At 44.3% G+C, this 14,397-nt stretch overlaps 1 protein-coding gene and 12 non-coding genes across 14 annotated transcripts in view; 12 read left to right on the top strand and 1 right to left on the bottom strand.

Moving 5' to 3' along the window:
- Window positions 1–14,397, bottom strand: part of ncanb (neurocan b) — a 101,565-nt gene that overhangs the window by 9,753 nt on the left and 77,415 nt on the right. For both annotated transcript variants that reach the window (XM_019897268.1, XM_019897267.1), the window contains exons 11-14: window positions 6,272–6,385; window positions 2,694–2,852; window positions 762–844; window positions 103–247 (exon numbers count right to left, since the gene is read on the bottom strand). In XM_019897268.1, the coding sequence (XP_019752827.1) occupies window positions 103–247; window positions 762–844; window positions 2,694–2,852; window positions 6,272–6,385 (501 nt within the window). The remainder of the gene's footprint in view (window positions 1–102; window positions 248–761; window positions 845–2,693; window positions 2,853–6,271; window positions 6,386–14,397) is intronic.
- On the top strand, window positions 8,322–8,392 carry trnag-gcc (transfer RNA glycine (anticodon GCC)). The gene has a single exon. It is a non-coding gene; the product is annotated as a tRNA-Gly (tRNA).
- Window positions 8,500–8,570, top strand: trnag-gcc (transfer RNA glycine (anticodon GCC)). Its single transcript has one exon. It is a non-coding gene; the product is annotated as a tRNA-Gly (tRNA).
- Window positions 8,671–8,741, top strand: trnag-gcc (transfer RNA glycine (anticodon GCC)). Its single transcript has one exon. It is a non-coding gene; the product is annotated as a tRNA-Gly (tRNA).
- trnag-gcc (transfer RNA glycine (anticodon GCC)) lies at window positions 8,849–8,919 on the top strand. The gene has a single exon. It is a non-coding gene; the product is annotated as a tRNA-Gly (tRNA).
- On the top strand, window positions 9,019–9,089 carry trnag-gcc (transfer RNA glycine (anticodon GCC)). Its single transcript has one exon. It is a non-coding gene; the product is annotated as a tRNA-Gly (tRNA).
- Window positions 9,190–9,260, top strand: trnag-gcc (transfer RNA glycine (anticodon GCC)). Its single transcript has one exon. It is a non-coding gene; the product is annotated as a tRNA-Gly (tRNA).
- trnag-gcc (transfer RNA glycine (anticodon GCC)) lies at window positions 9,367–9,437 on the top strand. Its single transcript has one exon. It is a non-coding gene; the product is annotated as a tRNA-Gly (tRNA).
- trnag-gcc (transfer RNA glycine (anticodon GCC)) lies at window positions 9,544–9,614 on the top strand. The gene has a single exon. It is a non-coding gene; the product is annotated as a tRNA-Gly (tRNA).
- On the top strand, window positions 9,724–9,794 carry trnag-gcc (transfer RNA glycine (anticodon GCC)). Its single transcript has one exon. It is a non-coding gene; the product is annotated as a tRNA-Gly (tRNA).
- Window positions 9,896–9,966, top strand: trnag-gcc (transfer RNA glycine (anticodon GCC)). The gene has a single exon. It is a non-coding gene; the product is annotated as a tRNA-Gly (tRNA).
- Window positions 12,114–12,184, top strand: trnag-gcc (transfer RNA glycine (anticodon GCC)). Its single transcript has one exon. It is a non-coding gene; the product is annotated as a tRNA-Gly (tRNA).
- Window positions 12,477–12,547, top strand: trnag-gcc (transfer RNA glycine (anticodon GCC)). Its single transcript has one exon. It is a non-coding gene; the product is annotated as a tRNA-Gly (tRNA).

The raw sequence follows: 14,397 nt of genomic DNA on the forward strand, positions 1-14,397 counted from the left end.
ACACACACACACACACACACACACACACACACACACACACACACACACACACACACACACACACACACGTGGGATGCCACAATTTCCTGTTGGTCTTCTCACCTGTTCCCTTTTTGCAGACGTAGGGCAGATTGTAGTTGCAGGGCACGTCGTTCCATTTGCTGTTCTCGTGAGCGATCATCACCACGCAGTCTTCACCGCCCGCGAAGAAGTTGTCGGGCTGGTTCGAGCGCCAGTTCTCATATTGCTGCACAGATATGTTGACAGGCATGAGAACCATCAAAGTTGCAGAATAATTTGAGGAAATACAGTGATCCGCAATCACTACCCTGCAGCACAGTGGTGTGCATGAAGTGTTCTGGAGGGGAAACTATCTCCATCTCGTTTAAATTAAGAGGTCTAAAAATGAAATTAATAGGTCTAAAATTGATGATTACTTTTCAGGTCGTTGACTTTCATTCAAATTTCTTCCTATTACATTCATATGGACACTCTCATCTGCATTTAATGGCTGGCAGGTGTCTTTTCCTGCTTCTTTGTCTCAGAATCATGGGAAATGTAAATCGTACTAGCCTCATGCTAGCCTCACTCAGCAAAAAAAAAAAAACAAAACAAAAAAGGTGAGTCCATTGACAACCAAATGCAAATTTGACCATAATCGCTCAAGGGGTTGTTTTAAAACCCTGTTTGCATTACACTAATGAATTCCCAATGGAACTTGAGTTGGGTGATTGTGTGACTAAGAGTGGAAAAACGCTTACCAGGTCCATCTTATCAGTCCACTGAAAGTCATCCTCCACTGTGCGATCATTTAAGCCGATCCAGGTGTTGTCATGACTGATACCTGAGCAGGAAAAGCATAAGCGTGGACCGTCGGGATTATTTATCCTCTCTTTTTTTCCAGAGCGCTTGTCCTCATTAGGATCGTGAGTTGTAACCAATCCCGGCTGACTTTGGCACACGAGGTCACCAGACAAGGACTCATATTGACAAGCCGGTATTTCCACTAACATTCAAACCAATGGGCAAGCGCTAGAGTTAGCATGTTTTTGGAATAAGGGAAGAATTAAACCAAATCATCTGGAGAAATTCCACGCAGGAATGAGCAGAACATGAAAACTAGAACCTCAGAGCTGTGAGGCAAACATGCTATCCAACAGTCCGCCATATTGTTTAATAATAAGCATTCTAATTGTATATTTATTGCCATTCCCTTGGTAAATATATCTGCGTATTTTAGACTTTATAAGGCCACTTTCATCAAATATATGTCTGAGAGACTGATGACATTTTATTTTTTTTTAATAGTGCAACAGATCAACATTTTAAAAGTGGATGAACTGATTTTAAATTTGACTTTACTAATATCTGATTAAAGCTAATCTTTTTAAAAAAAATGTTAATGACACCTTTATGTTACCACCCAACCTTAAGTGTTACAGTAACACTCGATGACAAATATGTCATGCTAGCAACCTACCAGCGTTTGCTAACGTCAGCTAGTTCAGCGTGCTAACGCTGCCTTCGCATTGCTAGCGTTGCGATTTGGATATGCGTTGTCTGAGATTATTTACTATGACTAACCACTTTGGATATTTGCGTGCCATTATGAACAGCCACAGCACACTTTCCCTTTAAGATCTTGTGAGCCACCTTCAATGATGTGGCCGGCCAAATTCAGCCCAAGGGACTTGAATTGTGAGCTTGAATGCTAAGAAGCCATCAGACAGCATAGCATAGTGCTCACACGTTCCTTCTCTCTTCATAATCCCCCCCAGTGTGATGACTTTTATTTTCTTTTTTGTTTACGCATGAGGCGAAAATGTCAGTGGTGACGTTCCATGCGGGAGGAGGGTTAATCCCATTGTGAGCCGTTCTCCACATCACGCTGCATCAGATTAGCATTATCAGCGGGCGCATTAATCTTCCTAATGACGCTGATCTCCTTATTGCAGGGGTGGAGACGTCTGGTCTTGAGGCGATTAAATACTTTTTATTTTGTTGTTGTTTGTGTGCGGAAGATATAACGAGGGAATTCGGGCGACAATGCGTGTGGGACGGTTGTTTCTGTTTTGAAACGGGAGCGAAAAAGTCTGATGGCTTTGTTTGCTCTGCAGCCAATGTGGAACGCGCAATCGATTTGCTTTGCACAAAGGAAAATCAGCTCACCTGTTTCCGGACCGATCGCAGCGACGCAGAACATGACAGCAGATTACACGCCGTGTCATTGACACTTTACATCAGCAGCCAAAGGGGCAGAGGGCACACTGCTCGAAATGTTTATTCAGGAATTATTGAAGAATATAGAAAAAGCTCAAGGAAGACAACAAACTACAGAAATTAAGACATTTTACCCAAGTACCAATGAAGAGAGCAGATGTCAGTCAATGTTAGGGTTGCTACGTGGTGGAAAATCTGATCATTTTCTTTTTCATGCTTCTCCTGCCTTGTTGTGTGAAATGCAATTGTCACAGCAGTACAAGTATTCTATATGTTGACGTCTGATAATTATCTGACAGCTGGATGCTGCTGGTGCCGGGCCAACCGGCCACATTAGATTCCGCTCACTCGTCTCGTCCTGATGACTCCAATCAGTGACATTTAGAGGGCACCGTCACTTGAAAGCTACCCGGGAATGCAAAGCAGCTTTTTTTGCCAAACTTATCCGGCTCATTTGGACTTCTCTCGCTCACCTCCAATGAAATTCTGCTCGGCCAGGCTGTGGATGCTGGCCAGGTGGCCGCTGTGCTCCCTGCAATCTTTCTCAGCGTCCTCCCACGTGTGCCGCCGGCTGAAGTAACGGTAGCAGTGGCCGTGGAACTTTCGCCATGCGTGCTCGCAGCCTTCCGTGTCTACGGGGACACACAACAGGAAAAGGGTTGAAAGGAAATACATCAGCTGTTCGGGAAAATGCACTTATTTATAACCGGAATTCTCAACATTGGCTGCGTAATTAAGACCCGACGCAGCGCTCGGGACGGCCATCCCCACTTGGATGAGATGCGTATGTGTGCGCGGCGCTCTGCAAATCGGACGCATGGGCTCCATGTGTCATCTTTTTGCCCTCCCCGCAGCTCACAGAAGGCCTCGGCTTTTTAGGCCGACAAATCCGAAGCGACACCAGCAAATTGGGAATTGCAAATGGGGTCTGTATGGTGCACTGCTCAGTATGCGTAGACATGTGGTTTGGGTGAGGGGAGGACAGAAGAATATTCAAGCAGAAGCCGAACAATATTCAATCCCATGGAGAATTGAGACCTTGTGTGCTTGTTTTTTGTTGTTGTTGTTGTTTCTTTTAAACTTTTACAGGTGGTCCATTTGCAGGGTGTTTTCAAGCCAATGCAAAGAGTTACTAAAACATTTGCCTGGACGTTACAGGTGTGTGGTTTAAGCTTCTCCTGTTCAAATGCCTGGCGATAAAGATACATCGTTTCAAAATCAACTGAGATCATAATGTGGTTGCATCAGTGTGTCTCTTATAACTGGCAACAAAACTATGTTTAGAATGAACCCATTCAATTCAAAGTTATCATACTTTGTAATCATGATTATAATTTTTTTTATTGCAAATTCCCCCTTTTTAAAGACTACCTTCCACTTGTGATACTTTATCTCTCCGGTGGCCTGTTGAGGCAGAAAACTAGACGGGCCTGAAGACTCAATGCTTCACACGTTTGACCAAATGGTAGCAAAAGCACGCAAATATAGCAAGAAGACAGGGAAGGAAATAGAGCGTACAGAAAAAAAAAGGCAAGAAAAGAGGGAAAGGAAGATCAAGCAGCATGTTTCCTTCCCCTCTCAGATCTCCGGCTTAGTCTCCGCTGATTTCTTCTCGCTATCGCTGACAAGAGGCAGCCTCAGAGCTCCACTGGTCCATTTGCAGGGTGTTTTCAAGCCAATGCAAAGAGTTACTAAAACATTTGCCTGGACGTTACAGGTGTGTGGTTTAAGCTTCTCCTGTTCAAATGCCTGGCGATAAAGATACATCGTTTCAAAATCAACTGAGATCATAATGTGGTTGCATCAGTGTGTCTCTTATAACTGGCAACAAAACTATGTTTAGAATGAACCCATTCAATTCAAAGTTATCATACTTTGTAATCATGATTATAATTTTTTTTATTGCAAATTCCCCCTTTTTAAAGACTACCTTCCACTTGTGATACTTTATCTCTCCGGTGGCCTGTTGAGGCAGAAAACTAGACGGGCCTGAAGACTCAATGCTTCACACGTTTGACCAAATGGTAGCAAAAGCACGCAAATATAGCAAGAAGACAGGGAAGGAAATAGAGCGTACAGAAAAAAAAGGCAAGAAAAGAGGGAAAGGAAGATCAAGCAGCATGTTTCCTTCCCCTCTCAGATCTCCGGCTTAGTCTCCGCTGATTTCTTCTCGCTATCGCTGACAAGAGGCAGCCTCAGAGCTCCACATCACACCAACCTCTTCAAATATTTAGACATTATTCAACTTGTCTTTCTTTTTTTTTTCAACCCTCTTCTATCGTTTCTGACACGCTGCGAGGAGAAGCCAGCTTATCAATAATATTCACAAAGAATTTACCCAATCCAAAAAAAAAAAGACTGATGGGCAAAAACAAAAAAACAAAAAAAAAATGCAAATATCTTTGGGATCTGATTCCCTGAAAAAAGGTTTAAGACGATTAACCCTTTCATGCACCAATATTGATAACCTGTAACCATCCACTGCAGTCGCCGCTGTCCCTGAAAGGGTTAATATCAAAATTATGACATACCCGGTACACTGCCATGCTGGACATTTTTGAGCAGTTGACGTTTTTCCTGTGACGTGTTGCGTGCTGTACACCAGACTGTTCATTTTGCACTCGTTTGCTGGTCTATGGTGCTATAAAAATTTGGCATTGTCAAGCACTCATCACTGTCAACGTTTATGTTCTGGCAGCATCACATTAAAAAAAATAAAATAAAATAAAATAAAAAAATTCAAACTGATTTGCCCGCTTCAAAGACATTCGAATGCCTCTCGGAATGAAATCTGGCAGCGGAGATTACTTGGCATGAAATGTTAATCCAGGCCGTTTGCCTTTGGTTTTGTAGTCCAGACTCTCGCCACTAAAACAAACGCAGCCGTTGTTAGCGTGGGGCAAACAAGCAAAGAGAGCTGACGCTCGGTGTGGGGCCTGGGGGGATTCAAACTTGTGTGGGAATTCTTTGTAAAGTTGAGAGGACGGGAAGACTCTCCAGACGGCTCGACAGATTCTCCCATCATCTGAAGTGACTTTATCACTCAGGGTGGTGCAAACACTGAAACGAAAGCGTCCCCCTGTCAAATCTAGCGGCGCGCCTATTCTCTCAGACACTTCGGGATCGTTTCTCTCGCGTGCTCCAGAGCTTGTTCTAAAATCTAGCGCCTCTCTCTTGGCGAAACGTTAAATCGCACCTTTTGATGAAAGCTAACTGCTTCCGTATTCCGCTCGTTACATGACAGAGTCGCCTGCTGACTCGTGCTGGTGGCTTGGGGGGGGGTTGTCTGAAAGCGCCGTTCAAAAGAACTGCGGTGATTGTAAGAGTGGTAATGGTGAGTTATTATTAAGTGGGTGTGACGGCAAACTTGTTGGCTTTTCTGCCAATTTCGCCAAGGCATTGGCACGGTCGCTTCAGGCTACAGTTGAAAAGAAGAAAAAAATAAATAAAACCCACAAAAGACGGATGTATGGAGTGAGGATTTAGAACGTAACATCCAGAGACTGGGCGAGGAGGCGCACCATCGAGAAGGACGTTGCATTGACTCCACACCTCAGGATTAATGAGAGACAAATCCTTTTACCGTAGCCTGTTTTCGTTCAGACATCCACGGTTTGCTCTCACAGGAAGCGGAGGGGATGGATTCTTGTTCCATTAGGCTGCTTTGTTTTGAAACAATTTGACAGCTCCAAGAGGGAGACGCCGATGGATTAAAACGTAGGCTTTTTTTTTCCTCCCGTTTTGGGACAGTTTCAAATGTATTTGCGAGTCATTATGTGGATAGTAGAGAAAATGCGCTCACTCCAGGGTGTCTGCGTCAGCGCAGGCGGGGGAGGGGATTTTCAATAAATGTTTGATTATGAGTTTTCCGTCAACAAATAACTTGCTCTCATTCTCTCTCTCTCTCTGTGGGGACCTCTTCAAAGTTGCCTTTGAACACTTTCTAGCTCTTGAATTTGGGTTTCCCCAAATCTTTGTTTTGGGGCAACAGTAGTCAAGCCCAAATGAATAAATAGATTAAAAAAAAAAAGCAACAATTTGCTATTGTTACCTTTCTCGCATTTGGCGCCGCTGTAGCTGGGCAGACACAGACAAACAAAAGAGTTGATCTCGTCGATGCAAGTTCCTCCATTGCGGCAGGGGTTGGACTGGCAGTCATCAACATCTGGAGGACAGAGAGGGAGAGAGAAAGAGAGAGAAGCAGGTCAAGTTAAGGTGAAGTAACAAGGTGCATACTAACGCACTAGCACAATCCCGGCAGTGGCTATTCAAACGACCTGCCAAACAGAAGGGGGGGAAAAAAAAAAGCCAAAACCTTGAGATAAAGTGTAAAAAGATTAGGTTAAGCGCGTCCTGAAAGAAACAACTTCTAATTAAAGCCAATTGATTGCACATCATCAGGAATGCACTCCAGCGCGTCATGTTAATTGCAAGAGCAAAGGGAAGAGTACACAATGTGAGGAGGAAGTACAAGTGGAATCTCCAGAGTAGAATGCCATCCATTCCATAATTCAGGCTATATTCGCAGGTGGCATTGTACAGAAAAGGCCAAAGAAAAAGCAAAATCGCCTCCAAATTGGATGACAACACACTTAAAGGGCTCATCGGGCAAAGATGGCCAATTTTTCACGCAACAACTCTCTTTGTATTTTTCGATCAGGAAAATTATATTGGCTTGTCTTTTGAATTTCATTCATTTGTTTTGGAGAATTCACTGAATACCAAACTACTCTCAAAAGGCCCTTTTCTTGTCAACAATATTGCATATCCTGGTGGGAGCCAGCGGAGGAACTGAACACAATTTGCCCATTCAAAATCGTTGTACATCCATCCATTTTTCGATCCGCTTATCCTCACAAGTGTCGTGGGGGGGTGCTGGAGCCTATTCCAGCCGTTTTCGGGCAGTAGGCGGGGGACACCCTGAACCGGTTGCCAACCAATCGCAGGGCACACACAGACGAACAACCATCCGCGTTCACACTCACATCCAGGGACAATTTAGACTGTTCAATCGTTTTTGGAATGTGGGAGGAAACCGGAGTACCCGGAGAAAACCCACGCAAGCCCAGGGAGAACATGCAAGCTCCACACAGGGAGGCCGGAGCTGGAATTGAACCCGGTACTCCACACTGTGAGATCGATGCACTAACCACTGGACCACCAGGCCGCCCTTATTGTACATACATCACTAATAATTTCCAGAAATGGACATCAACAAGCACTAAAAATGCTGTGGACATCTGTATTTATACCTACTTCAACCTCTGAAAAAAGCACGAGGATTAGACTCTGACGCTGACTTATTTGCAAAAAAAAAAAAAAAAGAAGCAATAACTCACAGGCAGGCTTCAATTACTGGCCAATGCATGCAAAACCTTTGATACATTTCAGGTTACTGAGTCACTGTGAAAATCTTTTTTGTGTTAGACTGCTCCCTGGTGCACCAGAAGGAGCTCAATGGAGTGGGGGAGGGGGTGCTGTCCTGCTCAATGCTACCGCAATTTTCTTCTTAGCTCATTCCTTCCTGTGCCGTTTTGCCTTCTTAGGGGCAGTGAGGCGGGGTGCATGGGTGGACTACACACTTCCAATGAGAACAGAAAAAGTTGTAATTGAACGCAATTAACATAATTCGTTTTTTCACAGATTAGGAAAAAAATTGTGCCTTTGACAAGTGTGATCTTACCTCCGTGCACGTGTTCCCACCCTGTTTGTGTGTTACTTGAATACCACTCCAGAAATCAATGTTAATTTTCCGTGACCATTTGAATGGCATTCTCCAACTGACTTAGCCAGTGATGTTTTAAAACACAAAGCGGGTTTTGTATTTCCTCCAGGCTGTTGTCGTAAGGAACTCGCGGCGAGCTGCTCCATGTGACCGCATGTGAACAAACACACAAGCATTGGTGCTTCACTGGTAGAATTGTAGACTGCCACGACGGGGCTGACCGGGTTTTGCTTCCAAGCCAATAAGTGGATTGCTTTCGACATTTTAGGTGACTGAATCAGCTGTGGGGCTGTCCTGCTCAATGCTGTCTTTCCTTGCACGATAGGGGCAGGCGCTACATTAGACCACGAAAATCTGCAGAGCTTCCACAATCTGAGCATTGGTGGTTCAGTGGTAGAATTCTCGCCTGCCACGCGGGAGGCCCGGGTTCGATTCCCGGCCAATGCACATGCACTTTTTTGCTCTATTCTAGTTTTGTGAATCAGCTGCGCAACTAGTTGGTCCAAAAGCTTAATGTACGGCTGTCTTGCTAAATTCTGCGGTAAGGCATATATGCATTGGTGGTTCAGTGGTAGAATTCTCGCCTGCCACGCGGGAGGCCCGGGTTCGATTCCCGGCCAATCCAAATGCAGCTTTTTTCCTCGTTCTTTCAAGGGAAAAAAAAATTCCAATACAATGCAGGCTGCTTTGTGACCAGATAACTACCAGTGTGGACTAAAGTGTAAGCATTGGTGGTTCAGTGGTAGAATTCTCGCCTGCCACGCGGGAGGCCCGGGTTCGATTCCCGGCCAATGCACATTCAGCCTTTGCCTTTTTTCCTTGTTCTCGAAAGTGGAAAAAAAAATGGGTTGTGACACGGGCCGCTTCATGACCAGATAACTACCGATGTGGAATGAGATGTATGCATTGGTGGTTCAGTGGTAGAATTCTCGCCTGCCACGCGGGAGGCCCGGGTTCGATTCCCGGCCAATGCACACAAAGTTTTTTGCTCTAGTTTTGTGAGTCAGCTGTACAACTTGATCCAAAAGCTTAATGTACGGCTGTCTTGCTAAATTCTGCTGTAAGGCATATATGCATTGGTGGTTCAGTGGTAGAATTCTCGCCTGCCACGCGGGAGGCCCGGGTTCGATTCCCGGCCAATGCAAATACAGCTTTTTCCTTGTTCTTGCAAGGGAAAAAAAAAATTCCATTGCAATGCAGGCTGCTTTGTGACCAGATAGCTACCGGTGTGAAATAGAGTGTATTCATTGGTGGTTCAGTGGGAGAATTCTCGCCTGCCACGCGGGAGGCCCGGGTTCGATTCCCGGCCAATACATGTTTAGTTTTTGCCTTTTTTCCTCGTTCTTGCAAGGGAAAAAAAATTCCAATGCAATGCAGGCTGCTTTGTGACCAGATAACTACCGGTGTGAAAGAGAGCGTATGCATTGGTGGTTCAGTGGTAGAATTCTCCCCTGCCACGCGGGAGGCCCGGGTTCGATTCCCGGCCAATGCACATTCAGCTTTTGCCTTTTTTCCTTGTTCTCAAAAGTGGAAAAATAATGTGTTGCGACACGGGCCGCTTCATGACCAGATAACTACCGGTGCAGAATGAGATGTATGCATTGGTGGTTCAGTGGTAGAATTCTCGCCTGCCACGCGGGAGGCCCGGGTTCGATTCCCGGCCAATGTAAATGCAGCTTTTGCCTTTTTTCCTCGTTCTTGCAAGGGAAAAAAAAAATTCCCCATGCAATGCAGGCTGCTTTGTGACCAGATAACTACTGGTGTGGAATAATGTGTAAGCATTGGTGGTTCAGTGGTAGAATTCTCGCCTGCCACGCGGGAGGCCCGGGTTCGATTCCCGGCCAATGCAAATGTAATTTTTGCCTTTTTCCTCATTCATACAAGGGGGTGAAAAACTCAAATGCGACGCGGGCTACTTCATGACCAGATAACTACGGGTGTGAAACTAGGACATTGGTGGTTCGGTGGTAGAATTCTCGCCTGCCAAGCGGGAGGCCCGGGTTTGATTCCGGGCCAATGTATGTGGAAATTTTGTGAAATTTCAGGTTACAGAGTCAGCTGTGACACTCCGCTCACTCAGTCTCGATGTATTACACTGCTCTGTGGTGAACCACCAGGAGCTGTCATGCTTAATTCTATCTTTCCTCACTCTCATGTGTGCTAGACTGAACGTGTAAGCATTGGTGGTTCAGTGAGGGAATTCTTACCAGCCATGCAGGAGGCCCGGGTTTCATTCCGAGCCAATGCATGTCCGACTTTAGCTTTTTGATTCAGCTCTGAAACTCTCCTTTCTGGGTCGGTATATCTCGGCGTGCACATCAGAAGGAATTAAATCTGGGGTGGAACTGATTATTGACATTTCCATGTATTTCAATGAAGTGAGTTGATTTGAGATACAAATTTGGAGGTAAGTATGGTTGTTTGTATACGTTTTTGGCTGGTGACCAGGTCACCTTGTCAACTGGGATAGGCTCCAGAAACCCTGTGGCCCTAATGAGGATAAACAGTCCTGAAAACGGATGCATGGATGGATGGAATAACTCCGAACCTTCGCACGAATTAAAAATGATGCGCACACACATGCATATTTGGAAGAAGCAGGTGTGAGAGAAGATGTATTCTTTTTTTTTAGTATCTATTTGATTCAGCTGATCTGGGGGCTGCAGGGAGAAATTTTTAAAAGTGCTGCTGCTATTCCCAAAAATCCAACACCAGAGCCCCCACAGCAACCCCTGCAACATTGGCAAGAAGTCACAGAGAGCGGGAGGAGCTATTAATTGAGTGTTCCAGAATATACCAGTGAAAGTGATATTGCAATGGGGATGTGATGCTGTGAATTCTGAGAAGTTGGCAGGTTCCCAGCCCAGATTAGGGCAGCTTTGCATATGTGTGGCTAAAGCAGCGTGACGGCATCATTGCTGGAGCGACACTGATATCAAAAGGATGGATTGGACGCAGAGGCAGTCAGAGACAAACATACCGATTACCGTGACTTTCTGCAGACAGACTCGCTGACTCATGGTTGGCCGTGAGGAGTAATATAAAAGACAGACTCAAGAAATGTGTAAATAAGAGTAATATTGCCCAGATTTATACCTCTAAATTTGTTTTTTTATACATGGCACATATTTTTTTAAAATACGTAAAGCAATCATAATCATGACTTTTGCCGAAAGTATTTTCCGATTCATAAGATTGCACAATTGTCTGTGTCTCATGTGTTGTTTTGTATTATTTTGTCATTTTTTTAACTTTCTTTTGATGGCGGCGCGACACCCGCAGCAGCTCCTCTTGTTTTATGTTGTCTTGAGAGGGAAGAAATTTCATCTGTGCTGTACACATACAGTACATTTGACAATAAAGTTGATCCAATCCAATCCAATATAACTTGACTGAAAGGAGGCTTTCTATTTTCTGTTGAAAATTTCAATTTAATATCCTTTGAATTTTTTTTAATTAGGCTTTTCGAATTTTGCTTATTGACCGCAACTACTGAATGAGCGAATTAATTGGAAATATTTAACATCATTGTTATATGTAGTCACTTTCTGTGTTTAGCAAACAGACATAGTTATATCGTGGTTTTTTTTTTTGACGTTATAGCGTTAATAAGAGGTGGATTAGATCGCCAAATACCCACCGAAGGCCCATGTCCAAAACTCACTGCCAGCCACTGATTGATTGGTTAGATAGATAGACAGATAGATAGATAGATAGATAGATAGATAATCTTATCTGTTTATCTTGAAAAATGACCACTCGTGTCCTACCTGTGTCACCCTGCTGCATACACGTTCCCCTCGCTGAACAAAAGTCAGGGCGGTCAGTCGACTGAGTATCAAACGACGCAGTTTAAAATAGAAACACTTCAACTTTCCAACGGTTGAAATGGTCCAAATCGTAGTTTTCTACATTGACGCCCCATTCTTTCCAAAGATATTCCATTGTATTTCATTGCCTGCTCAGAGCACATCGCGCGGCCCGGAAACACCGGCGTCCACCAGTTGCGGAAAGCGTGCCTTTTTTTTTTTTTTTAACCGGAACACGTCACGTCACGTCACTTCACGTCACTCAGCGCGAACTCCACTGCATAATCCATAGTGCCAATGGCGACCACCTTCTGATTAGGCATACAAGAACCATAAATAATTGTTGTGAATTCGTCGAAGCATTGGTGGTTCAGTGGTAGAATTCTCGCCTGCCACGCGGGAGGCCCGGGTTCGATTCCCGGCCAATGCAACGCCATCTTTTGCAACTTTTTAGATGTCAAACTCAGCTGCGAGACCTTTTGTATTTTCAACCTCCCAAGTATACCGGAAGCTGCTTCGTGGTGAGACTGTCCTACTCAAAATGCTATCATCGTTCTTGCAAAAAATTGTTCTCACTTGCCCCGAGGGATGTCGGGATTCGATTCGCGGCCAATGCAGATGCAACATATGGTTGGTTTACTCATTCTTACACGAAAAAAAAAAAAAAAAAAGCGGCAAGCAGATTTATGACAACAAAACAGCTAATGAGTACTTCCATGTACGCATTGGTGGTTCAGTGGTAGAATTCTCGCCTGCCACGCGGGAGGCCCGGGTTCGATTCCCGGCCAATGCATGTTAAGTTTTTGCCCTTTTTCCTCATTCTTGCAAAGGGAAAAAAAATCGAATGCGGGAGAGGCAACTTTGTGACCACATAACTACCAGTGCGAAACAATGTGTATAAACTGATGCTTTGGTGGTAGAATTCTGACCTGCAATGCAGGTGTCCTGGGTTTGATTCATGTTCTCTGAAACTGTTTGTTTTTATTCATTTTAGCTTACCAAGTCAACTGTGAATCGTTTCTTTTTGGTGTATGTGTAGCCAAGACGTGCACATCATAAGGAGAATAACTTGAGGCTGGTTTTCTTTACGAAAAAAAAAGTGTTTTTTTTCAGTGTAGTAGGACTTCTGCAAAAACTTGATTAAGGGCTGTGCATTATGGACCCTGGTGAAAGGGTTTCCATCCATCTATTTTCTAATCCGCTTATTCTCACACGGGTCAAGGGGGTGCTGGAGTCTAGCCCAGCTGTCTTCGGGCCGTAGGCGGGGTACACCCTGAACTGGCTGCCAGCCAATCGCAGTGAAAGGCTTTCCAATGGTTTTATGTGACAACTTGTTAGGCTTTCTTCAGGTTTTGTTTGGCGATCAATCCTTTGATTATCCTTCATCCCGAGCAGAGGACGAAGTGAAAAGAAAAATATGAAGCGAAACATGAATAATAGATTAGAACGTCTTTTCACAATGAGTGTTGTGTTGTTGCTGTTGTTGTTGTTGTTGTCAGGATACCTATTAGAGTACAGGTGTCAAAGTGAAGGCCCGGGGGCCAGATCCGGCCCGCCACGTCATTTTATGTGGCCCGCGGGAGCAAATCATGTGTGTCAACTTTCATGGTCGTTGCTGAAATCTGTACCGAAATGTCAAATTGTCATGGGCAAGAAATAACGTTGAGATTTTACATTGGCCCTCCGAGGGAAGCCGTAACTCCGAAGTGGCCCGCGACAAAAAATGAGTTTGACACCCCCGTATTAGAGTCTAATGAGATGAAATTGCTGATAGTAACAGCTGAGGACCAATCACCTCTTTGCTTTTCAGCGGACCCTTGTGTTCACAATAGCGTCTTTCAGAAAGCAGATGAATAAATGCCAATTCTGTCCTCGAGGGCCATTTGTTCCACAACACACCTCAACTTGAAAGTCTTTTGAACAAATAAATAAACAGACACATTTTACAAAATAATTTCCAAAAAGAAAATATACGGCTCTTCCATTCCTTCCACCAAGCCAGCGGAAGCGCGATGCTCGGTAGGCTTGCCACCAGCCGACAAGCTTGTAAATAGAGGGTATGAAATTAAAAAAAAAAAAAAAAAAGGTAAACGCCGCTTTTGCCTCGCCTTCATAAGTGAGACCTCGACCTTAATCAGCAATTTCACGGTTCTGGCTCCTGGTGGCTTCAGCCAGCACTTTCACGGTACGGGTACAAGTGCAGTAAACGTTCAAGACAAGCAATCGATGCTTCGGCAGAGTACCGCTGTGCATCCTGCTACTTTATTTGTCAAGAATGGCTTTTCTTTTTTTTTTTTTTCTTTTAAAAACACAAACCTGTATAAATGAAGAAAAAAAAACAAGCTTTAAAAGAAAGCGGTGGCTGTTGAACACATGTTCTATCTATTCCCTTGCTATAAATATTCACCCCCAAAGAAATTTGTTGTCTCCTTTGACACGAAAATGGCTGCAATTGCCGCAGTGTGAGATGGAAGAGGTTCATTCCTTAAAGCGATGTTTATGACCATTTTCAACCCCAAAATGTCTGATGAACATCATAGGAAAATTGTAGCCATTTGCCTGTCGGTGTGAAAGACACTTTTTGAAAGCCCTCGCCTGAAGTCAAGATCGTAGTCTTCCCATTTGATAATTTCATGACGACAC

This window comes from Hippocampus comes, unplaced genomic scaffold (assembly GCF_001891065.2).
Source record: "Hippocampus comes isolate QL1 unplaced genomic scaffold, H_comes_QL1_v1.1 scaffold22, whole genome shotgun sequence".
Taxonomy (NCBI): Eukaryota; Metazoa; Chordata; class Actinopteri; order Syngnathiformes; family Syngnathidae; genus Hippocampus; species Hippocampus comes.